The 25183-nt window shown below is 35.4% G+C and overlaps 1 protein-coding gene across 1 annotated transcript in view; it reads right to left on the bottom strand.

The window, feature by feature from the left end:
• TMEM260 (transmembrane protein 260) overlaps nt 1–25183 on the bottom strand; it is a 64291-nt gene that overhangs the window by 19907 nt on the left and 19201 nt on the right. Inside the window, exons 4-12 of the mRNA XM_008065958.1 lie at nt 20657–20834; nt 18602–18715; nt 15323–15502; nt 12765–12805; nt 9643–9726; nt 8078–8192; nt 6591–6760; nt 3607–3778; nt 13–161 (exon numbers count right to left, since the gene is read on the bottom strand). Coding sequence (XP_008064149.1) covers nt 13–161; nt 3607–3778; nt 6591–6760; nt 8078–8192; nt 9643–9726; nt 12765–12805; nt 15323–15502; nt 18602–18715; nt 20657–20834 — 1203 coding nt within the window. The remainder of the gene's footprint in view (nt 1–12; nt 162–3606; nt 3779–6590; nt 6761–8077; nt 8193–9642; nt 9727–12764; nt 12806–15322; nt 15503–18601; nt 18716–20656; nt 20835–25183) is intronic.

The raw sequence follows: 25183 nt of genomic DNA, 5'->3' as shown, positions 1-25183 counted from the left end.
AAGAATGCTTACTGTTTATTTATTTCAAGAAAATGATAAAGATTAAATGTGACCATTCCACAAGGTAATATTCCTTCCACAGGATTCCACCGGTTCCCAGGAAAGCTGACACCTGGTAAGTGCTTTGCCATTTTGGGTAAATACCACTCATAAGTCATCATCTGCCAGAAAAATCACATATGATGTCAAACTTTTCATATATTTCTTGAAAAGAATCAAATTTACGCAGTACAATAAAAAGGTTCTAAAATGTAAATACACTCATTAAATACGTACATAATTGAAAAATACCAGCACAACTAAGGCATGTGGCACTGACTACTTATTTAATGACATAAACTTTGAGTTTTATGTCTGAAGATATGACTATCAACAGTAATATCAGCACCTACTTTCATTTTACCTTCACGCATTTGACTGACTACCCAGAACGTCCTTCCCCATTCTTATACCTAGAGAATGTGTACTAAACTTTAAACTAACTAAATATCACTTCCTCTGTGATGCCCTCCTCTGTCTGCACATTCAGAATGATATGTTCCTCTAGCTCTTTGTATCCACCTCCTAGACAGCTCCAGGCCTACTCCTCACTAGATTGTGAGCTCCTAGAGAAAAGGGACTGTATCCAAATCTTTGTGTCTCTGTACCTAGCACATTGCCTGGCATAGAAGGGTTCTTAAATTATGTTTGCTGAAGTTGAAATGTCTCTGATGGCAAGACTAGACAACGTAGACAATTATATAAAGGTATCATTACTCCATTCTTTCATTCATTCAACAAGGGAAGTATCGCTTACCTATAATGAGTAAAACATAATCCCTGCCCTTGAGAAGCTCAAAACATAATGTATGCCTCAAAGTTAAAAACGCTTTTGGATAAATTAGTTGAATTTATTATTAGCAACCCCAAATTAATTGCATATCCTTACATAGTCTTTTGATTTAAATAATTTATTAATATTAGAAAAAGTTATTTTTCTTAATTCTATATTTAATGTATACTAAATTTTATACTTTCATATGTACAGATCCCCTCTTTTTAAAAAAAATATTCCTATCTACACTATCAAATTCTTGTTACAGTTTAGGTATTATGCTTTGAGCAGTTGTGCTTATATTTTACTTATATAAGTTATTTAACTAACAAATGATAACTTAATTTTCATCTAAGTTTAAAATTTAAATACCCAAAAAATAGTTACTAAATTAGGTTTTATTACTCGTTAGTTTCAGATCTTGGGAATATTCATATTTATGACCACACTGTTTCTCATTTAATTCTCATAATAACCTTACTATATAAGAATAATAATATCAGATACTGTTGATTGCCCACTCAACAGCTAATACCTTCTTTTTCGTGAATGCAATCCTGATTTTGATCAGGCAGTTCAGGGTAGAAACAGGCTGAGATCTAGTCATTGGACACTGGATTCAGTATTTGTCAGTGGGGCTGAAGTGGAGGTCCGCCAGGGGCTTCTGGGGCACATGTTACTCCCAGGAAATAGAAAGTGAGGAAGGATGCTCCAGAAGAAGCACCTTGCTTCATTTTAGGATGTGGTGTTTGGAACTGAGAAGTCATGAGAACTGCAGAAACGTTGTTCTGGAACACAGACATCATTGAACTGTTTGTGTTATCAATCCTAAAATCTTCCATCTCTGGATTACTTGCCACGTGAGACAAAAGCTCTATAGCTTAAGCTACTCTTAGTCAGGTATTTTGTTTCTTGCATTCAAAAGCATCCTAACATATGATTACTCCCTTTTTATAAATAAGGCAACAGAAACTCTGAGGGAAAAAACCATTAGCCCCATGTTATATATCCAGGAAGTGACAAAATGAGGACTTGAGTGTAGGTCTAATTCACTTTTAAATTCATTCTTCTCAATGACAACAACTGACATCCTAAACAGTATTTAAAATCATAGTGTGAAGCCACATTATAACAAATAACCTACTTTTTGTCAGAAACTAAATGGAAGATCAAATTCATCAATCTGTGCAGAAATACAAACTGCTTATAAAAAACTACATGTCATTTACAAATTTTTCTATTTTTTCAAATCTGTTTTTAAAGTGTTCCTCAAAAATTTACTAGGTGCCATGGTGCATGCCTATAATCCTGGCACTTTGAGCAGCCAAAGCAGGAGAATTGCTTGAGCCCAGGAGTTCAAGAACAGCCTGGGCAACATAGTGAGACCTCATCTCTGCAAAAACTACAAAAATTAGCCAGACATGGTGGTGTGTATCTGTCGTCCCAAGCTACTTGGGAAGCTGAGGCAGGAGGCTGAGGAGGAAGGACTGTTTAATCCCAGAAGCTTAAGGCTGTGGTGAGTCAGGATCACACCACTGTACTCCAGCCTAGATGGCAGAGTGAGACCCTGTTTCAATTTAAAAAAACAAAAAGCTTTCTCCAAAAATTATAATTATTCATTAATTCAACAAAGTCTATTAAGTACTATGTCTAATAATTTGCTCAATTGAATTCATCACATTATTATTATTATTATTATTATTTTTGAGTTGGAATCTTACTCCATCCCCCAGGCTGGAGTACAGTGGCATACTCACAGCCACAGCAGGGCTGACCTGGTCCACCTGCTGGGTTCCAGCGATCCTTTGGCCTTAGCCTTCCAAGTAGCGAGAACTACAGGCCTGTGCTACCATGCCCAGCTAATTTTTTATTTATTGTAGAGACGAGGTCTTGCCAAGTTGCCTGGACTGGTCTCGAACCTGCGTACTCAGGCAATCCACTCGGCTCGGCTTCCCAAAGTGCTGGGATTACAGGCTAAGCCACTGAGCCTGGCCATCATATTATTCTTTGTTTTTTTAATCCTATTTATTGTAAAATTGTGGGGTACAGTTAAGGGTTAGGTATATAAATATGCATTGTGCAGGTACCCTTGTTGATGAGGTGTGCCCCCCTCACATTATTCTTTAAAGAGTAAGAATTTCTCTTTTCCTGATGACTGCTCTAAAAATACTAGAGATAGATTTCTTTCTTTTTAAGTATTTACAGTCTAAATAATAAAACTTGTAGTTTAAATACAGTTCTTCAGTTCCAGAAAATTGTTTTAATTGTCCTCAAATTTTTCATAGATATTTGCCTGCCATATTTTTGTCATAGAATCAACAAAGTTTATATAAAAATTCTATAGCAGAATTGTGGTTGGTAATTTTTATTTTTAGCGAAATGTTTACTTATCCACAATATGATTTATTTCATATTCAATCTAGCTTCTATCAATCCCTGAACCAGTGGGAAGTGTTAATTTGAATGGTTGACTGATTGTAAAAGAATAGTTTAAAAATACATTTACAATACAATAAACGTTTTTATGGTTTGTCATGTGGACTAGAGACCCAGACTATTATCTGAGTCTAGCATAAGATGTATTAATTCTTATAACATTTTGTTTAAATTAGAAAGAAGCAACTCAAATGACTTACACTATTAGTTAAAATAAATAAAATGTGATATATAATCTACTGAAGCATGATCCTAAAAACTGTACCTAGCCATTGTTTTTTAAAAAAGATAATTTTCTCAAAAACATATGCTTTAAAATCACTGCAATATGCTCAGTCTATTTTTCATGTACTTACCTCCTGATCCACTAGTGAAATATCTGGCCTCAACCCTTCACAGTGATACATATAACGGAGAGCATTGCCTGGCAGATCTCCTCTGAGTAAGATAATTGCATCACGAGGCATAGAGGCTAGAAGGTTCTTTGCAAATTTATCGATCACATAGTTGGTCCTTTGGTCACAAATGCTAAATAAAAGGATACAAAAATTAACATTTTGCTACAGTTTTAATAAGACTGGGCTTGTTTTCTACACTATTCCTTTCCCGTCATATAATCAACATTTAGCATTTCAATGTATTCTAAAAGGATGCATATATTTGGAAAAAAACCCAGGACTATCATTTGATAAAAAAGGAGAAGAAGCTAATCATGCAATTGAAAGAAATCAGCCTACTGCTTAAATTGGAATTTATGATCAGTTAGTGCTCAAAATGAATTATATTTTTATCCCCTAAAAACAATCCAATTTTATTTTTAAAAAGTAAGATTTCCCACTTGGAATTTAAGGTAATTTTGTGCTACATCTACTTACTCAAAGGAACTCTCAGAAATGCAAAAGGAAATCTGCCAATTTCTGGTATAAATGTGTATGACATTTGTATGACTTTCGTGCATGCAGAGCATGATCCTTTCCAAGACTCTCCTGAACCACAGGCCTCCTGTGTTCCTCTCTCCCTGGAAACTGAGAAATCACTAGGGAATGCAACCAATGAGAAGGAAGGGAAGGAAGAGTTTGTCGAGTTGTTTACTTCTCTCTAGGCATTATTTGCCATTGCCAACAACAGCAGTACAGCCCTTTTCAAGAATGAAGTGGACTTTCTAACTTCAAAGAAAAACTGGCATAAATTCTGCAAGCTTTCCATGAAAGAAGACTACAAGAGAGTAAGAGCATCAGAAAATGAGAAAAGACTGTCCCGTTATTAATCAGGTCCGTTAAATTTGATGGTGCTGAGAAACACAGCCTCAACTGGAATCACTAGCTTCGTATCACAAAGCAAATAAAAACTTCTAGGAAAAGAACATTATGCCTTCCTTTGTAATCAATGTAACAATTACTGTTTCCTACTCTGATTCCCTACTTTGCAGAGTACTCACATTTTCTGTTCTCCTGGGGCAAATTTAAAAATCAAAAAAAGATAAAACCACTCAGCCTGTGCAAGCATGCTTGGCAGTGAATGTGGACTGCCCTAATGACCTGCCAGAAGAAGACCGGGATTAAAAAAAGGTTGGGGCCAGGTGCGTTGGCTCATGCCTGTAATCTCAGCACTTTTGGGAGGCCAAGGCAGAAAGATTGCTTGAGCCCAGGAGTTTGAGAACAGCCTGGGCAACATAGTGAGATCTAATCTCTACAAAAAATTAAAAAATTAGCCAGACACGGTGGCAGGCACCTGTAGTCCCAGTTACTTAGGAGGCTGAGTTACTTGCCTGATCCCAGAAGTCCAGGCTGCCATGAGTCATGATTATGCCACTGTACTCTGCCTGGGCAACAGAGTGAGACCCTGACTCAAAAATAAATAAACAAATAAATAAAATAGTTGGGAAATCTCCATACCAATTTGATCCAGCAATTCCACTACTAGATATCTACCCAAAAGAACAGAGGTTGTTGTGCAAAAAAGACACCTGCACTTGTATGTTCACTGCAGCACAACTCACAATTGCAAAGATGTGGAATCAACCTAAATGCACATTAAGTGTTCAGTGGATAATGAAAATGTGGTATATATACACTATGGAATACTATTCAGCCGTGAAAAGGAATGAAATGTCTTTTGTGGCAATCTGCATGGACTCAGAGACCATTATTCTAAACATAGTAACTAACGCAGGAATGGAAAACCAATGCTGCATGCTCTCACTTATAAGTAAGAGCTAAACTAAGGAACTGCAATGGCATAGAGAATGACATAATGGACGCTGAAGACTCAGAAGGGGGAGGGTAAAGTAGGGATAGGGACAAAAAGCCACCTATCGGGTACAATGTGCACAGGTGGGGGTGAAGGGTACATTTAAAACCCAGACTTAACTTTAACACTTACACAATGCATTCATGTAACCAAAAATCATTTGTACCCCCTAAAGTCATTGAAATAAAAATTAAAAAATAAATAAAGTAAATTTTTTTAAAAAGGTGGGAAATACACCGTGGGCTTGGTGAGCCCTTCTTGAGCTAGCTAGCAATGGAGTTGTGTCTGGGACATGCAGACCCTTCCCACAAGGCCTCATGGTGGCTTTCCTAACATGAGCTCTACCCTGCTGTTATAAAAAAAAATCCATTTTTAAAGATGAGAAAGGAAACTTAATCTTTTAAAATAATACCATCCAAATCTCACTATAACAAAACTCCGAGGGACTATCCTTTTCAATTCTGTAATGTGTACTGGATGTTGCTGGAAATAAATGAACCATCATCTAAAGCTTAGACATCTTTTATGTTAGACTGAGATTTTCATTGTAATGATTATTAAACAGATTTGAAAAATACATACAATACTAATAATATATATGCATTAAGACATTTTTAGAACTTAATTTTAAAATAATTAATATTCACTACAACAGGGTAAACTGGACAAGGACCAGGTATTACTCAAATGATAAACCTTTAAAGCATAAAGGAATTACTTTAGAACATACAAAAAGCCCCAAATCTTTTTGCTCTCCATCTGGGTGATATTTAGAACATAGAGTTTTACATATAATCCAGATTCTACAAAGTATCTCTAGGGTTCTTTAGAGGAAAATATACAAATAGTCTCCATGCACCTCCCACACTCATGTTTGCAATGGCCTGAAACCACATCTCACCCGTGCTGAGATTCCAGCTCAGGAGGTTTAATAGCCCCAGAAGTTTAAGAACCATTGCATCCAACCAAACTGTCTCACTTTGAGTCCTGAAAACCAGCGGAAGCTAAAAATGAAATAAAGTCCCAGAATCTAGATTTCCAGATGTCTCTGGCTTGAGAGCTCCTTTTCATAAAAATAACCATGTGTTACCTGTAATTAGAATATAATTGGTAAACTACAAAAAGAGCTGCTGAAAGCCATTCCAGACACTGGAGCCCACTGGTGTTCAGGACTCGGTTAATCTCAGACACCAGTGCAGCCAAACCCACACCGGCGAGGACGGCCACCACTGCATTGCTCTGCATCCAGAATCGCTCCACCTGTGAAAGAGACATGCCAACAGGAGGTCCAGCTGACTCGTTCATGCAATCAATTGGGTACTTAGATATTTAAAAAATAACAAAGAGAAACAAACAAACAATCAGTTGCTCACATCTGCTGTCATTCAGGTCTTATAAATTGACTTTCCCAATCCAAGCTGAGGTCATTTTATTTTTCTCTTTTCAGACATTCCTCTTTTCCAGCTCGCAATGTGCATCTCCCTTTTGGGATCCACACATTCATTTCAATACTGTGGCCTTAGTCTTGAACTCCAGTAATAGGTAGGCTGGAGGAGGCAGATAAATGCTTTTGCTTTACTCCTGATGCCCCTTGCATGTAGAAAAGTTTCACTAGTAACAGTCCTGGCCTCTCTCTACCTGCTCACTTACTTCCTCCAGAGGATGTAAAGACTGTTCTGCCTTGGGAGTTTGGTAACTGGGCCTGGGGCTACATGGCCCTCCCTTTTCCTCTCACTTCCTCCTAGAAGTGAGGTGCCTACAGGGAGCACTTTTCCAGGGGCAGAGTCTGTCCCTGTGGCCCCAGTGGGTGAGGTGGGTGGAGCCAGTCCTGTGCAGCACTGCTGTGACTAGTGGGTGAGTCTGTCCAATCTGGGGTGCTGTATGAGGAAGCCCCCTTGTCCACAGATAAAGCCACATCCTCCAATCTCAGCATTATCAGTATTAAAGGTGATTTTCAGAAATGGTATATTGGTTTGTCCTGTTTCTTAATCGATTCAAAATTCAGGTGATCAAGTAGGATACTATTTATTAGGATTCTTGAACACAAACAAACAAATAAAGAAACACAGTTGGTTTCAGTTGTCAAAAAAGAGCTATGGATGTTTACAGAGTTTCTTTTATAAGGAGAAGAAATACCCAAATGACTGCCAAGGAAAATAGGAACACGGTGGCTCTTTTGCATAGAGCTGGGACTGGTGAAGTAAGAACTAAGGGAATACGTTAGTAAGAGCGCCTATTGCAACTCATATCTCTTTTGTCATTAACAACATCAACAACAAAATTCCAGGAGAATGACTAAAATCGACTTCCCATTTATTTTTCTGTTTGTATCTTAACTAAACATTTAATTCATTTTTTATTTCCTGAAAAGAGGCCTTAGTTGTACTGGCTCAATAATTTAACCTTTTACACACACACACACACACACACACACACACACACACACACACACACACACACACACACACAACTGTAACTATTCCTGAAATAATTTGCTTTTCTATAAGATTTATGAGAGATAAATTTGTACATTCTTCACAAACTTTCTGGTCAAGGATATAGCTAAGTAAAACTTACCACACCCATGAAAAGTGGTTTTGAAATATCTAAATTTGCTCTCCAAGCAAAGAACAATGAATAAATGCAGAACATTCCAGTAAAAAGCCACACTAATGATGGATTCTGTCTGTCTCTACAAAAAAGTCCATAATTAGTTATATACATGAATATCAATAATATTACACAATTTATAAAAAAGTATATTTAGATCTATAAGATTTTCAGTTTTTAACTGGGAATTAAAAAAAACCTCAGTATTTAAAATTTGAATTTAAACAGTCATCCAAAATATAGTAATGAACTAGATACTGTAAACAACTTAACTTGGAACTACACAGCAAAGGATAAAATTCACAGAAGAAATACAAACTATTGATCTTGTTAAATTTAAGAAGTAAACACACGCAAAATAAAAAGTTTCATGTTTAAATAATAAAGATTTAAAAATGATAAATCTCATTGTGTGAATGCAATAGTATGACAATGTACACTAGTAAATCTTTCAGAAAAAGTAATTTATAACATCTATATTAAGAGCTTCAAAAATATTCATAATCATTAACTCAGTTATTTAATATGCAGGCACAAATCTTTATGTAATAACCAGAGATGTGGCTAAAGATTAATCCATAAAAATGCTTTAGTATTACTTATAAAATTAGAAAAAGTGGAAGCAATCTAAAGACTCTTAAATAGGAGAACATTTAAATTAATTCTCCTGTGATTATAGGATGGATATCACATAGACATTTTACTGATTCTAAGTATTTTTATGGTTTGGGAAAATACCATAAAATACTTACATGTTCAGCAAACAAAACTGCAGATGCATATATAAATTTACATATACTCAACAAAGTAGACAGTAAATGACTAAAAAATTAATGGAGGTTAATAGTGCTGAATATTTTAGGCTTTTTTTTGTCATTCCAGGTTACTATTTTCATCAGAGGAATTTAAATAATTGTTTGCCTCTTTTTCAAATCAACAATAATAATGGTTATAGGCAGAGTATGGGATCAAACCTAAAGACATCACATAACTGCCTACTTAGATTGTAATATACTCAATTTTTTGAAAGCATTGATTTATAATAAAATAAAACATTAGTAAGAAAGCAATATACATTTTTCTATTCTTTTTCTTTTTGTTTGAGACAGGTTCTCACTCTGTCACCAAGGCTGGAATGCAGTGGCACAATCACAGCTCACTGAAACCTTGAATTCATGGGCTCAAAGGATCTTCCTGCCTCAGCCTCTTGAGTAACTGAGACTACAGGTGCATGCTACCACAACCAGCTATTTTTTTTTTTTTTGTAGAAATGGTATCTTGCTCTGTTGCCCAGACTGGTCTCAAACTCTTGGCCTCAAGCGATCCTCCTACCTTGGCCTTTCAAAGCATTGGGATTACAGACATGAGTCACCATGCCCAGCCTACATATTTGTCTTAGTAGAAGTGGTTAGGAGATTAATTTATTTGAAGTATACAACAATACTGGCAATGTTCTACAATGACATACTATAAACATTAATTTAATTCACAAACATGGGAAAAATAACAGTAAAAAGAATTATATTACTCACTTTTTTGCTAAACATATATTTGCCCAAACTGCGAGGGCTTGGATGTTGAATGAGAGTTCGGTTTTCATGTTTGTTACTTGAGAACTATGAAAAAAACAACTTAACTTATTGTTGGCAGAAAAAAAATTGGTTAATTCCAAATAAGATATTATTTGTAGCATAAGTTTGATTATACACTCAACAATTATAAGAACTGGGGTCAGATTATAAAATTATTTATCTTTTAAAATTTGGAAGGAAAGATGCCATCGAAAGAGTTAAACAGTTCTAAGATGCTTTCCCTCTGTAACATTTGGTTATCAATGTATATAATTTGGGATAGGATCAGAACAAATTAATTCTTCTGCATTTTTGATATTGATATACTGTATAGAATATCCCTGATAGGTTTGATATAAAGTTGTTTAAAGTGAGTTTTTGAACTTTCTTCTGTCGGTAGTGTAGACACGCCTACAGATACTTAGCAACTGAAAATGAAATTAATTCAAATAGCTTTCTGGAGATCCAATCATAAAGAAAATAAAGCCCAAGAGAGGTTATTTTCAACCATTCTTTTTAAGGTTAATTTCTTCCTTAAAAAACCTCCCTTGTTTTCTATATTATTTTATTTTAAAACATTTAAACAATTTCAGAGAAAGTTATTTTTTCATAACAATTACACTAAATTCTTTCATTAACTAATATGCATTTTCAGGGGTTATCTGAGTTCTAAAACATCTTCTGCTTGAGCAGTCTCTGGTTTTTAAAAAAGAAATGACTCCCACACCATCTCAAAGAACTTCTTCGCCCTAACAGCAATTTTACTGGATAAAATGTGATGCCATAATTATGGAAACCACACAATGTGTATTTTACTAATGGAGACTCATCTACTAGGAGGATATATCCTTACTCATTTTTGAATACACTTAAAAAATTGATTCAGCATGAGGCCCATTTCAAACCATTCTTCAAAAGGAATGAAGTCAGTCTAAAATTCATTCTTAGAGATCTGTTGCTTGAATGAAAGCTCTCTAAAAGATGAACACTGCCTAAGGTTAGATTCAATAATTTCCTTGTACAGGATTGCAACGTTGAGATACATATGGGGAAAGAATTTAATTTGCTTAACTGGAAAAGGGTAGATGATTAGATCCCATCGGTTTGAAGGATTTTCTCATCAGTTAATTATGAGATGCCTTTTTCAACACTCCCATCCACCTGAACCAATTAGACTAGAAATTCTCACTCAGAGACTGCTCAGATTATGCCTCCATTCTACCTGATGACATGGTTCAAACTAATAGTGTGGGTGTGAGGTGAGTGGTCATCACTTTTGTCAAATATTTTTTCTGGGTATATGGCCAGCTATTATTTTAATGTAAAAGGAGGTCTTTAAGTCTCCCAGTAGATGACTTTTACGTGTAACTAATAAGAGTTAGATATAGAATCTTGGATTACTCTTGTAGAGTTCTTTGGGGATCTAGCATTGGCTAAGGCAAAATGTACCAGTACACCTTAAAGCTGTAACAATCCCTGGAAGGTAAGTAGAAAAGGGCAGGTCAGAGTCTCTTCATGTGCAAAAAAGCAGAACAAAGTGGAAGCTTGGAGATAGTGATAAGGTGTCTTTATCTTTAAAAAGAAACTAAGCTTCTTGTTACCATCCCCTCAACAAAAAAGAATAAAGAACCATCCAAGTCTCACACATAAATAGAAATTTTAAAGTCAACTGTGAGAACCATTAAAAGGTTATATAAAAATAACTGATGGCAGGGAAATATGTATATTATGACCCTATTTTTAAAATACAAACAAAAAAATAAAAATATTGGAAGAATATAGACAAAAATTTTCAAAGATTAATAACAGTGGTTATCTCTGCATGTCGGAATTATAGTCAAGTTTAATTTTCTTATTTTTGCTTGTCTGTATTTTCTAAATTTTTTGTAAAGATTATGCACCATTTTTTGGAGTAGAAAAAAAGTTGTTCAAAAGAAAGAAAGGAAAGATGGATGGAAGGAAGCAAGTTAAGTAAATAAAACAGAAATCGTGAGAACCATGAACTGCCTCATTTATAAAGCTGAGATATTCTCCCCATAGATTTTTCAAGTAGCCCCAAGAATTTCAAATTAGTAATTAGTTAGGCGATCACTTTATTTTCTTCCAAAATTTTATATGAAGTTGGTATGGATATTTTTCAAGTTGTCTTATTCTGTGTAGGTTTTAAAGCAAATTGTTAGTCCATTTTTCAAAGACCACATTGAATAATATAGATGAAAATATATTTGCTTAAGCTGGCACTAACAAGATTGAATGTTAAAAATATATAACTCAAAAATGGAGCCCACAACAAGGATAGCCTAAAGGGAGTCACAGGAGACTTTAAATAAATTAATCTCTGAAGAATTAAAAAACAATAACAAGAAAACAATTGTTTAAATTGTGCTAAATACAATGTTGCAACATATCTCTAAGAGAAGACAATATAAAAACCAAAGCAAGAAATACATTATTTATAAAACAACATCTGCATTTGGTAATTTTCTATCCAACTGAAAGTTGAAATAATTTTATTTGATAAATGTTCTATATAGTTGCTGATATTTTCATTCAGTGTTGTGTTTTTTGCTCACTTTAAGCTTTATCTTTCTTACTGGAGGAAATGCTAGAATATTTGAAAGTACAGTGGGCCCTCTGTATCCACGGATTCAATCAACTTTGGATCAAAAATAATCAGAAAAAAAATGTAACCCTGTACTGAGCATATACAGACTCTTCTTCCTTATTATTATTCCCTGAACAACACAGTCCAACAACTATTTACATAACATTTATACTGTATTAGGTATTATAAGAAATCTAGAGATGATTGGAAGTATACAGGAAGATATATGTACAAATACTATGGTATTTTATTTCAGGGACTTGAGAGTCTGCAAATTTTGGTGTCCAAAGGAGGTCTTGGAACCAGTCCCCTCTAGACACTGAGGGATGACTATTTATACAAACTGTTAATGGTAAGGTGAAAACTACTTCTTAGACATACTGCTTCACAAAGAGAAGACTTCAGAAATCCCTAAGAATCACTTAAAGGAACTAATAGAGAATTCATTTAAAAATAGTTTCAAATATTTCATACTCACAGCAATATTTCAGACATATTGGATCCTACTTCAGATTTAGCCTAAACACAAAAGACAAAAGCTTATTTGCACAAGCATTAAACTGAAGCTTTATTAGGTTATTGCATTTTAACAATCTTGATTTAAAAGATGTAGATTTTAAATATATAATATAGCATTACTCCTTGTTCAAATTCTACTTCAGAGCCTTATTGAATTTTTAAATAAAAGACAGTAAAAACTAACTTGGACATCCTTTCGGAAGAGTTTTAGAAATAATTGGCTAAAAATTAGCTAAACTATTCCAACATTATCTGCACGGGAATTTTTACCTGCTCCATTTCCGACCCAGGCTGGTTCACACCTCCTTAGGCAACCTGGTGGTTCCCCCTACTGAGAGGTAACCATACTGATGCAGAACTTAGTTCAGACACCCTATCAACATCGAGCACTACAGCCCAGAACTCCTGGGCTCAAGTAATTCTTCTATCTCAGCCTCTTGAGTACCTGGGACTATAATAAACATGTAGCAGTGTGCCCAGACACATTTATGAATTAAGACTTTTTTACACTTCTGTTATTGACTGTCCTTAAGCTCTTTTTTTTTTTTTCTGAGTTGGAGTCTCACTCTGTCACCCAGACTGGAGTCCAGTGGCTGCTCCCGGCCACCGCAGCCTCGACCTGCTGGGCTCTGGCAATCCTTCCACCTCAGCCTTCCAAGGAGCTGGAACTACAGGCGCACGCTACCATGCCCGGCGAATTTTTGATTTATTATAGAGATGAGGTCTCGCCAAGTTGCCCAGGTGGTTCTCGAACCCGCGGGCTCAGGCAAGCCACTCACCTCAGCCTCCCAAAGGCGCGGGATTACAGGCTGAGCCGCTCTTTTGGGGGTACTTTGACTAAAGTTCATTACAACCTGCTCATCTATAATTTCACGATTATGTATGATTTACACAAATTTCAAATCTGGAATGACCGTTAGACAATATTTTTGTGGAACAACCAATATAAGTAAAGCAAAGTATAAATTTAAAGTATCAAACTCTCTAGGTCAAAATAATTATTCTTTTATTAATCTATTTTATTAAGAAATATCTCTTACATATTAAAAATATATATTTAAGGGATAAAGAGTTTTATTGTTGTTGTCATCATTGTTGCTTAGAGATAGGGTCTTGCTCTATCACTCAGGCTGGAGTGCAGTGGTACAATCACAGCTCACTGCAGCCTTGAACTCCTGGACTCAAGTGATCCTCCTGCTCAGTCTCCTGAGTAGCTGGAACTACGGGCGTGTACTACCATGTCTCACTAATTTTTTTAAAAAACATTTTATTGTAGAAACAGGATGTTGCTATGTTGCCCAAGTGAAATAAAATGGTTTTTTTTTGTTTGTTTTTGTAAAAAAAAAAAAATCAGATCGACCATTCATTTAAGAGTCAAAACCTCATCAATATATCTCACAAATACCTCCCAAGCTTTTCCTTATCTCCTAGTGGTAACTACTACCTTGAATTTGGTGTGAGTTATTCCCCTGCTTTTTATAAACACATAGTTTTCCTACTTTGGTAAATACCCTTGAACAATAGATTCTTTAGTTTTTGCATGGTTTCAATTTTTTTTATAAATGGTATCAGAAACTATGAGACTTGCTATGACTCTTCTGTGATTTGCTTTCTTAAATAGAACACAAAAGCACCAACCATGAAAGAAAAACCTAATGTAACTATCTATATTAAAATAAACAATCTTCCATTTATGCCTTCATTTTTCAGATCTTTCTGCAACTACATTTAATGTCTTCCCCTTAATATGTCTTATGAAAAGGCCTTTTGCATTTCTTTAGAGCACAGTTTCCACCTAGTGAGACATATTTTATGAAGCATTTATAAATGTCTTCAGTTTTAAAAATTAAATACTAACATGTTCACACTGTTCATCAAATATATTAGCAAATACATATAAATATAAAATAAAATACATACATATATACATATAAATATAAAGTACATATATATATAAAATAAAGAAGTGATTTGATCAAGATAAATTTAAAAATTTGAGGGTTTCTTCCTTCAATCTTTTCCAAATATTTTAATTCAAAGATCAAGGGCCCGCAGTCATACCTAGTGCTAACCAAGACTGAAATATAGCCAGGCACGGTGGCTCATGCCTGTAATCCCAGTACTTTGAACCCAGGAGTTCAAGACCAGCCTAGGCAACATAGTGAGAACTCATCTCTACAAAATATAAAATAAAAAAGTTAGTTGGGTGTGGTGGCACAGACTTATCAACCCAGCTACTCGGGAGGCTGAGGTGAAAGGAATGCCTGAGCTCAGGAGATTGAGAATGCAGTGAGCCATGATCATGCCACTCTACTGCACTGTCTGCCTGGGTAACAGAGCGAGACCCTGACTAAAAAAAGACATTGCAAGGGGCAAGTCTGTTATATAAATAACTGAAATAAAAATCCTATCCACTGTCACTGATTAACATTGATTGTTTTTCCAATCAAGGCCCAGGCAGAGCACTGAAATTCTGCCACTTATTTCCTTAGAAGAACTTTTAAAATATAAATTTACCAGGCTGAATGTTCCATACTCTTCCCTGAAAAAATGTGTCAGAAATCCTAGCAGTGTTGTCTGGTCTCCCCAGGTCCACCGGGCTTGATTGAAGTAGGACGAGATAGGAAGGTGGACATAGGGCAGTAAGCCAACAGAGAAGTATAGACCCAACTTTAGCAGAGAGCCCAGGGACAGTTCCTGTAGCAGAGCACATGGGATTGCACAACAATGTTTATTTTAGTAGATTCATCCTGGAACTTCAAGAATACATCACGGAAAACATCAAATGTGTTTACTCAGAGATGATCTCTCCATTTATATAAAGTCACCACAGAATACTATGGTAAATCTCCTGATTACTATGGTTTACTAGAAAATTGAATCAGCCTGAACTCCTTTGCATAGCAGGTGAAATCTGAGTGAAGCAAATAATATTAGAAAAGACCTGTATTATGTTTATTGCATCTCTTCCATTTAAAACCATGTCATGACATGCAGCATCGCACAGTTGAAATAACCCATTTGGAAGTGATTAAATGTTGTTTGGCCCCAAATATGCCCCTAATACTATTCTAACACTAATTCACTTCATAATTACCATTAAGAGTAAACTTCAACTATATACTTTATTATGATTATACACTGACAATATAATTCTTTCAACAATTTTGGACATTTCATGGAAATGTTTGGCACAAATTAAACTAGTTTTATGTAACCTCCGAACTCATCCAAATGCTTTTTCCTCTCAATTTACATATAGGATAGAAGATTAAAGGAAATTTGTCATTCTATGTAACAATGATGCCTCATATAACTTATTTGGGGGGATAATGTTTCTCATCTGCACATTTATAAAACAAAGGACAACACTGACAAAGTTTTATAAAGATTAAGTCCAAAATAATATGAATTCTGGGATATTGAATCTGGTATACTAGATTCAATATCTCAGAATTTGAACCAGTTCAAATATACATTTGAAGTCTTCCCCCTAACTTTAGCTGCTTTAGTAACAGGGAAAGAGGGTCTCTCACAAATATCGTATTTGAAAATTGCAAATTTTTCCTTTACAAAAAAGAGAAATTCATACGTGAGAATGAATATGAGAACCAAGGTTCACATTCACGAGAAGTAGAACAAGCAGTTGATTTATATTAGCATTTTCAAATAAACATTCTTAATTGAAAATGAAGCATTTTATTATATTACTGATTTCATTTGAGATTTCTATAGCAGTAATGAGATGCATAAAAAATGATGGCACGAAAGGAGTGTAAAGAAATAACTAATCTAACAACATGCCTTTGCTATTCTTAAAAGTGGTTTTAGAGAAAGTAAATGTTTATTTTGTGGCAGTTTATGCATATCATAAAGTTAAATTTAGAATGGTAAGATGCAGTTGCTGCAGAATTTTCCTTCTGTGTGAGAAGTAAACAGGAAGACAATTACAGGAGAACTATTTAGTACAGAGTCCTAACTACACATTAGAATCACCTGGGGAGCTTTGTAAAAATCTCTGGGCCTCGTCCTAGATCAATTATGTCAAAATTGTTTTCAGCATAAATTTACATATATAGCTATGTATATATAAGCACACATATACATATATGCCTACATTACCATATATGTGTGTATATGTGCGTACACACATAAAAAACATACATTTTTTAAAAAGCTTCCCAGATAACTCAAGTGAGCAGCCAGGGTTGAAACTAACTGACTCAGGACTTCCTGCTCCACCTCAAATCACCTCACAGTGAGATCCAACTACCCTGCCACTTCATTGGTAGATGTTATTTTCTAGCCTCTGCTATTTAAACAATGGAAATGAAAGGTCCACTGAAGCTCTCAAAATCTCCTCATTCATTGGTAGCTCACCTCAGTACAAGGCACACAGGCTCCAAAATGGTCAACTCTGAGTCCTGCATGTCTTTTAGAAAGTATATGGCTCTCCTTTCAATCAGCTAACATGAACTAATGTGTTTTTTGGGTTCTTTCCAGAGAATGCACCCCTTTGATGTCTGTTCAGATCAGAAGCATGGTTAAGATGTTACACTTAAGAGTGGGTCATATCCACCCACTCCCATCTCTGCATCCATTGAGTCACAAAAAAATATTTGGGCCTCCTCAGTTTTGTATTCCATAAAAAGGTTTAACCGAGTTATATTTCATGTTTCCATTTTTAAAACAAGGGTTTATATAATAAAAGGCCCTATAAAAATTTTCTGTCTACTCCATAAAACAACTGTAAATGCACTGCCTATTATGCCGTTTAATATCCCTTACATAAGGACTTACATGATTAATTTCACAGAATTCAGTTCCAAGAAAAAGTTGCCCTTTCTTGTGAACTGTTGTGTTTCCCTTTTATTTGCTATTTAATCACATAATAAGAACTTTATAACCTGCACCTTGCCATTTTTTGCTTTGCTGTTAAGAGGCTAAGAAGGAGAATCTGTTCAAGTACTGTGACTATAGTCATTTAAAGCTTTGGTATAATTATTTCCCTTTTTCTATATAATAATTTTGTTTCATGTGTTTTCTATTATAGTTCTGATTATTGCTGGCTATAATTAACAAATAATAAAATGACAAATAAAGCTGAGTTTGTTCATAAACAAACAATAAATCAAGAAAAATGACTCCAGCACTGGCTTTGTATATAGACTATTTTAATATCCTGGTACCTATATCTCCCAATGCCTAACAAAGTAATTTTCCTATGATGCTTTATACTGCCATGTTAATTAACAATCATTTTTTTCTTTCAGGGAAAGAAGAAATAAAAATAAATCATTTTTAAGTATAGGGAACTATGTTCTGAGAACACAGGATGGTTACTCATCAGAGATTTTATTATTTAGTTTATAGTAGTAGCGATGCTGTTTTTTTTTAGAGCCAAATCTTCAACCCTGGAAAAGCACATGGCACAGAGTAGGGACTCAACAAACAGTTAAATGAATGAAATGTCACCAGCACACCACTAGATATGATAAAACAAATAAGGAAATTTGATATTGTTGCTTTAAGTCCTTTTAGCCTGTTTTCATCTAGGTGCTGGTCAGAATCAGTAATGAAATTATAAAAACAGGCCAGATGCCACTGCAATCAATACTGCATAATTTTTGTAAATCCTATTTTTTTCAGTCAATATTGTTAGGGCCTAAGGTTATTTATGCTTTACATAAAATTCAAGAAAAATTCAAGCCCCAAGTTTTTTGATGACACAAATGTTATGTTACACCTAAGTAAAATATTATAAATTTTTAATTTTTACAAAGTTCAAAAACCTACCTTTTCTTTTAAAAGTCGAAAGAGAATCCAAGGTATTATGCACAAAACATAAAGTACTATTGTGTGCTGATTACATAAGCTAAGGCCACAGCAGAAAGCACCAATTTTAGCTATCTGAAAATAAATAAAATAAAAAAAATCTAAATTAAAAATTCACCTAAAACTCTAAATAAGCACAATGACAAAAAGCCATTTTTTAGTATTAAAACCAAACATTTGTATCATAGGTCAGGTTAAAATCAACCTCCTAGATGCAAGCAGTTATACTTTTAGCAACAATCACTAATATTTATCAGCACTATTTTCTGTTAATATTTTCCATTCTCATCAAATAATTGCAGTTTGATCTTAATTAGTTATCTTCAAGTTGGCTTTTAGAAAGTTCTGTATGATGACTAGATAAGTCCTAACAGTAATAGGGTAATGCATAATTCTTATTCAAGTAAAATCTATAACTGAAGTTCAGTAGTTGTTTTTCTCCTATTAAATAAATAAAATATAGTACCTTTTATGTAGAAATCTGGTAATTTTTGGGTGGTGGTTTTGGTTTTTTTGGAACATGTGTTCGTTTCATCATTGACAAAGATTCTCTCCTCGACCAAACTCTAGTTAGGTTTCTCTGAGCTCTCAACTAGGCCCTGACTTTTGGGCTTCCATGTTCATCTCTACATCATCCAATTTTAGCAAGAATCCTGCTAAGTCAGTTTAGCCAGACCTCTCCCCCACCATATCTGATCACACATTTGATTGGAATCTGATCAGGTTCCTCATCCTCCATCATTCCCTAGGTAATGTCTGATCACTCTACCCTGCCTTCAGCAAGAATCAGGCTAAGTTGGTTGAGCCAGAATTCCCCTTACCCCTGATGTTTGCTCTCAGTAATTTTCCATCCGCTGACCCCATCCTGCTCCTTGGCTATAAATACCCACTCTTCCTCGTTGTTACTTGAAGTTGAGCCTCATCTCTCTCACCCTCTACAAAACCCTACTGCAGTTGTCCCTACACCTTACCTGAATAAAGTCTGCTTTATCATTCTTTAACAAAAGTATTGAATAATTTTTTCCTTAACATAATCAGAATTGTTTTTATTTTTTTATTTTTTTGAGTTGGAGTCTCACTCTGTCGCCCAGACTGGAGTGCAGTGGCCACTCCTGGCCACCGCAGCCTCAGCCTGCTGGGCTCCGGCGATCCTTCCGCCTCAGCCTTCCGAGTAGCCGGAATTACAGGCATACGCCACCACGCCCGGCTGATTTTATTTACTGTAGAGATGAGGTCTCGCTGTCCAGGCGGGTCTCGAACCCGCGGGCTCAGGCAATTCACTCACCTCAGCCTCCCAAAGGCGCGGGATTACAGGCTGAGCCACTGAGCCCGGCGCCAGAATTTTTTTTAAACAACAAAACAAAAATCCTCTAGCAGCATCACAGATCTACTGATCTATCTATTGATGGTTCTATATTCTTTAATGATACAAGGTTGTCTAAACTAAGACTAAGACCATCTGGTATTTTCCAATGTGTAGGCGGTAAGCTCTTAGAAGATAGAATTCTTCTATATTTCAAATGATTTTGGCAATAATGTTTGCCTTAGAATTCATTGTAATAGCTTCTGAACTACTTTGTTTTTACATTTGATATTCTTTTAGTTAAATAAATTACAAATTTGATCTTTACTGGCAGTTAGAAAGTAAGTCAATATGCCATAATTTAAGGGGGTCAGTCTAAAGTTTGGCCCCTTAATATAAACAAATAAATTATAGTGAACTAACCAAAAAGCCTATCTCTCCCATAGGATATGCAAGATATTTCATAATCCTTTTATTCTTAAAAAAAACTTCTGAACTCAGAGGGGAAAAAAGTCCCCATGCTATCGTAGTTCCAGCAACAAAAAAAACAAAACAAAAACAAAAACAGAATACATTTTCTCTTTCAACATGCCTAGGTTACCTTGACAGTAATCAGAACAGATAAATGGTATTTAAACCAAAGTTAAAACGAAATATAGCACCTGTCTAAAAATTAAAACAAAAATGGTTTCACTTTGATCAAAATAGGTTACCTTTGATCTCTCCTTTGCTGTTGCTGCCTCCTCAAAATGTACAGTAAGAGCCATAAGCAGCCCCACAAACAGATTGTTTAAGCTAAAAACCTCAGCTGCAATGGACCACTGCCATGTTAGACGAGAAAATGAAAACACCCCCGCAGCAAGGATTCCTCCAGCACATGAGCCAGAAAGCCTGCAAATACAGATAACATGAAATCTTCTTTCCCAACAAAAAGAACTAACTTTATTTTCATTTTTGTAAACTGTACCAGCAGAAATTATGACAGTCACCCACCACCATACCAACACATTATATGGCTAATGCATTACTTTGTGCAATAATTTCTTTCAGCAGATTTTAATTGGGAAGTTCATATGTTAACCTATTAACAAACAAACAAATCTATGGCTAGAATGAGGTTTCGTACTCAGATGTAACTGCTAGGATTTAAGCTAGTCCAGAAAACCTGAAGAGATAGTAGCTAGAGAGAGTAGCTAGAGAGATAGTAGCTAGATAGAGCTAGTCCAGAAAACCTGAAGAGATAGTAGCTAGAGAAATGACTTGTGTCATTTTCCTGCTATATTCACAAAGAAGGATGGTCTAGTTAAGACCTAAATACGCTTAATCGTCAAAATTATTGAAATAGCAAAATATTCAGAAAATTCATTCTCACTTAGAGTAGAATGTTTGCATGTAGGTAACTTCTGTTTTCATTCCTCAACATATAGCAAAGAATGATTTGGTCATAATATTTGATGATCTTAAGATCTTGCCCAGCTAAGTTCTCAGTTTGTAATGATTTTTTCTTTAGACAAAGTTGAAGTTAAAACTAATTTTTTTTCTAAAGGAGGAGATGGAGATGTGACTTTCAATAACACCACAAGAATCAAATGCTATATTTGGAAACAAATTTCTCATTCACAAATGCCAACAAAAGCCCTGCAATTCAATTCAATCAGGAATCTGGATCTCAATTTAGAGATGTGATCTGAGACTAGCAATGCGGTTGAATATACAAGAGCATATCAAACCAAAACAACTTCCTATTTCACTACGAATCTAAAACTACAAAAGTTAAAGTTATTACCAAATACCTACTTCTAACAGTGTTAGAAAGTTCAGCAGGCGTTGCTGTGTGTAATAATCATAATGTTCTATAGCTTCAAGTTGTTAATTTTCAACTATGATTGTTTTGTATAATAAGTTATAGAGCAGTTCTAGTATTTTAATCAACCATTAATGAAAAACTGTTAAATAAAAATTTAAATATCTTTAGACCTGCTTTTCCTTTTAGTTTCTATTTGCAATTTATTTGTTTTCTTTCCCTTCTAAAAATCAGCAGCTTCCTATTTCTTTCAGTTTCGTTTTCCGGGGAATCCTGATGCAACATACTAACATCATTTCTTCCTTTGAAATTACTTTCCTATCTATTCATTTCTTTCAATTTGTATTTCTATTGCCTTAGATTCAATTATTTTAAGAGTTACCTAACTTGCCTTCTGTTTCCAATCCGTTCTGCAATACAATGTCATATCACACTTCCTAAAACAAACTCTTTATGACTATCCAGTCCCAAAACTTAAGGTCTCTTCATTGCCTGTAGGATCAATTCAAAATCAGTCAGCCTGAAATCCCAGCTTCTAATGACCTGGACCCTACCCATCCACTAATGACCAACATTATTACCACCACCAATTAGTCAGACTCCTCCAAATTCCCTCCTAAGACATGCCTATTCCAAGCATTATACCTTTGCTCATCTGCACCCCTGAATCAAATGTCTTCCCTGCTCCTTTCTATTTGGTCAAATCCTGCTTTTTTCTCAAATTTCAATTCCCAGGTTGCTGGCCCATCTCTGTACATCTATGGCATTTAATTATCTGTACCAATTATTATTATTATTGAGTCAGTCTCTTCTGTCACCCAGGCTGGAGAGTAGTGGCACACTCATGGCCACTGCAGCTTCAACCTGCTGGGATCAGGTGATCCTGCTGCCTCAGCCTTCCAAGTAGCTGGAACTATAGGTGTACACCACCACTCCTGGGCAATTTTTTGATTTATTGAAGAGACGGGGGTCTCGCCATGTTGCCCAGGCTGGTCTCAAACCCGTGGGCTCAAGCAATTCTCTTGCCTCTGTCTTGCAATATGCTGGGATTACAGACATGAGCCACAGCACCTGGCTTTGTACCAGTTATTTTGACATCGTTCTTGAACTGTGAATTGGAGTTAAACTTCATTTATATTGGAAGCATCTAGCCCTAAGCACACAAAGGAAACTTAGTGAATGAGAGAACGAATTAAAATATTTCTAATGTTTTTAAAGGAACTTCTGTTTTATCTGTCAATATTATTTTGGAAAGTCATCATAAGATACAAGATTCCTTCCTCTATTTAAGACTTAAATTAGCATTGTTGGAGAGATGGCTGATTCTAGGGTCAGGGCAGCTCAAGCGCATTAGTCTGAAATGTCTCAAGCAAGAAAGTAAAGACGTGCTCAAAGAATGAGGGGGACATGACAAAAGGACACAGGACCTCACACTGGACAAACAGGATAATTTGAACATCAATAATAATTATAATAATAGTTTGTGACTCATTGAATAAATAAGAATCATGAATCTATAGTGACATAAATAAAGAGGGGAGAATGAATGTTATTTGGCTTTCCACAGAAAGTCAACAAATAGCTGTAGAAGAAATGATGGAATCAGAAATCACCATTTGGCAACCATCTTAACAATAATCAGTGAATACCAAAACTAGTGGGAGGCAAAAGTTTTGGAATAACAGAATATGTCCATAGTCTCAGGGTGTCTCCCTATAAACAGATTGAGTACAAAGGGGAAAATGGTAACTTTATAGTGGTGAAAACTGGCAGACACAATCTTAACCATGTGACCAAAGTTAACAGCACAACTAATGGGACAGACAAACATCATGTGCTTTCTGATCTATTTCAAGGAAAATAACACAGCATCATTTCTATGGTATTCCTACCACGAATGTGTTGCCAGAAGCTAAGCAGAAGAAAGTCTGGATATAAAAAAATCCTCAGGAAGAAAACTCAAGATTCACGAATTTACAATGATTTTTTTTTAGCACGTTATTACTCTCAGAAAGACATCCTAAAATGTTTGAACTGTGGACATTATTAGAACTATGAACTATGTTAATTACCTTTTCAAATATTTCATAAGGTTTTAAAAACTGAGGAAAGTAAGTTAAAATTATTGGCTTCAGTGATAAAAATGCATCAAATCACTTTAGATTATTATACATAGGTACATTAGCATTTTATTGAAAACTAATCTCATGTCTGCAAGGTATATAATCTGAATTCCCTCTCTCCAACTCCCCTTCTAAGGTCAGGATGGTTTTGCAATGAATAATCCATATAATCTTTGGCTTGATTTTCCTTGGTATCAGAGAAATAATTTGTGATGTTGCTGAGTAAAGTTATAGAAGAGAAGGTAACTGATTATAAAACCAGTAATGGAATCAAATCTAAATTCTCAACTTTTTAGCATCAAATTAACTTGCTCAGAAATCAAGCCAAGTCTACAGGCACTTGTGTTGTAGTACTAATGGAAAATGAACACCGTTTGTTCCTCAACAGCAGTGTATGAGGGTCTGATTTCCCCACATCCTAGCGGCTCTTTAACTCTAGTCATCCTAGTGGGTGTGAAGTGGCATCTCATTGAGGCTTTGATTTGCATTTTCCTGATGGCTAATGCTGCTGAGCATCTTTTCCTGTGTTTATTGTCTATTTGTATATTTTCCTGGGAGAAATGTCTGTTTAGATCTTTTGCTCATTTACTGAATTGGATTATCTGTCTTTCTATTATTGAATTGCAGAGTTCTTCCCTACTTCCTTTTAATATGTCTTTCCTGCTAAACACAGCCAGAGTCGACTGACACACATTGCCTTCCCTCTTCAGTATAATTTCAATTATATTATCATTATTATTTGTAGAGACCAAGTCTCACCATGTTGCCTAGGCTGGTTTCATATTCAAGTAATCCTCCTACCTCAGCCTCCCAAAGTGCTGGGATTACAGGTATGAACCACCCCACCTGGCCTACAAAGGAAATTATGTGAAGAAATTTTGGAAATAAACGCAGCCATTCTCTTATCCCTGTGGAAAACAAGAGAGAGAGCATGCCTCTAAGAGTAGAAAGTTATGTGCACGTCCATACATAAGATGTAGAATATGAAATATTTTGGAGGCCCCATCATGTTACAGTTCATGTTTTCATAAAACAATCCACAATGAAATATCTACATAGGCTAAGCCAGTATGAATTTCTTTGATTTCAACAGCATTTTATAAATTAAACTTTGAATTATCCTTAAAATGCACGTATTTCAACACACTGCCTTTAAAAGTTTGCTTTATGCTAAGATTCAGAAACAACCAACGGTTATTGGCCCTGCAACATATACAAACCAGTGGATGAAGAAAGTCGAGACAATTTGAAATATCTATTGTGGAAAAACTTCACAAGCTCAGGAGGGAAGACACACAAGGCTTTAGAGGTAG

Source organism: Carlito syrichta, unplaced genomic scaffold, assembly GCF_000164805.1.
Source record: "Carlito syrichta isolate Samal-C Ts95f unplaced genomic scaffold, Tarsius_syrichta-2.0.1 Scaffold308823, whole genome shotgun sequence".
Lineage (NCBI taxonomy): Eukaryota > Metazoa > Chordata > Mammalia > Primates > Tarsiidae > Carlito > Carlito syrichta.
The sequence above is the reverse complement of the archived record's forward strand: the minus strand, read 5'-3'. Positions and strand labels throughout refer to the sequence as shown.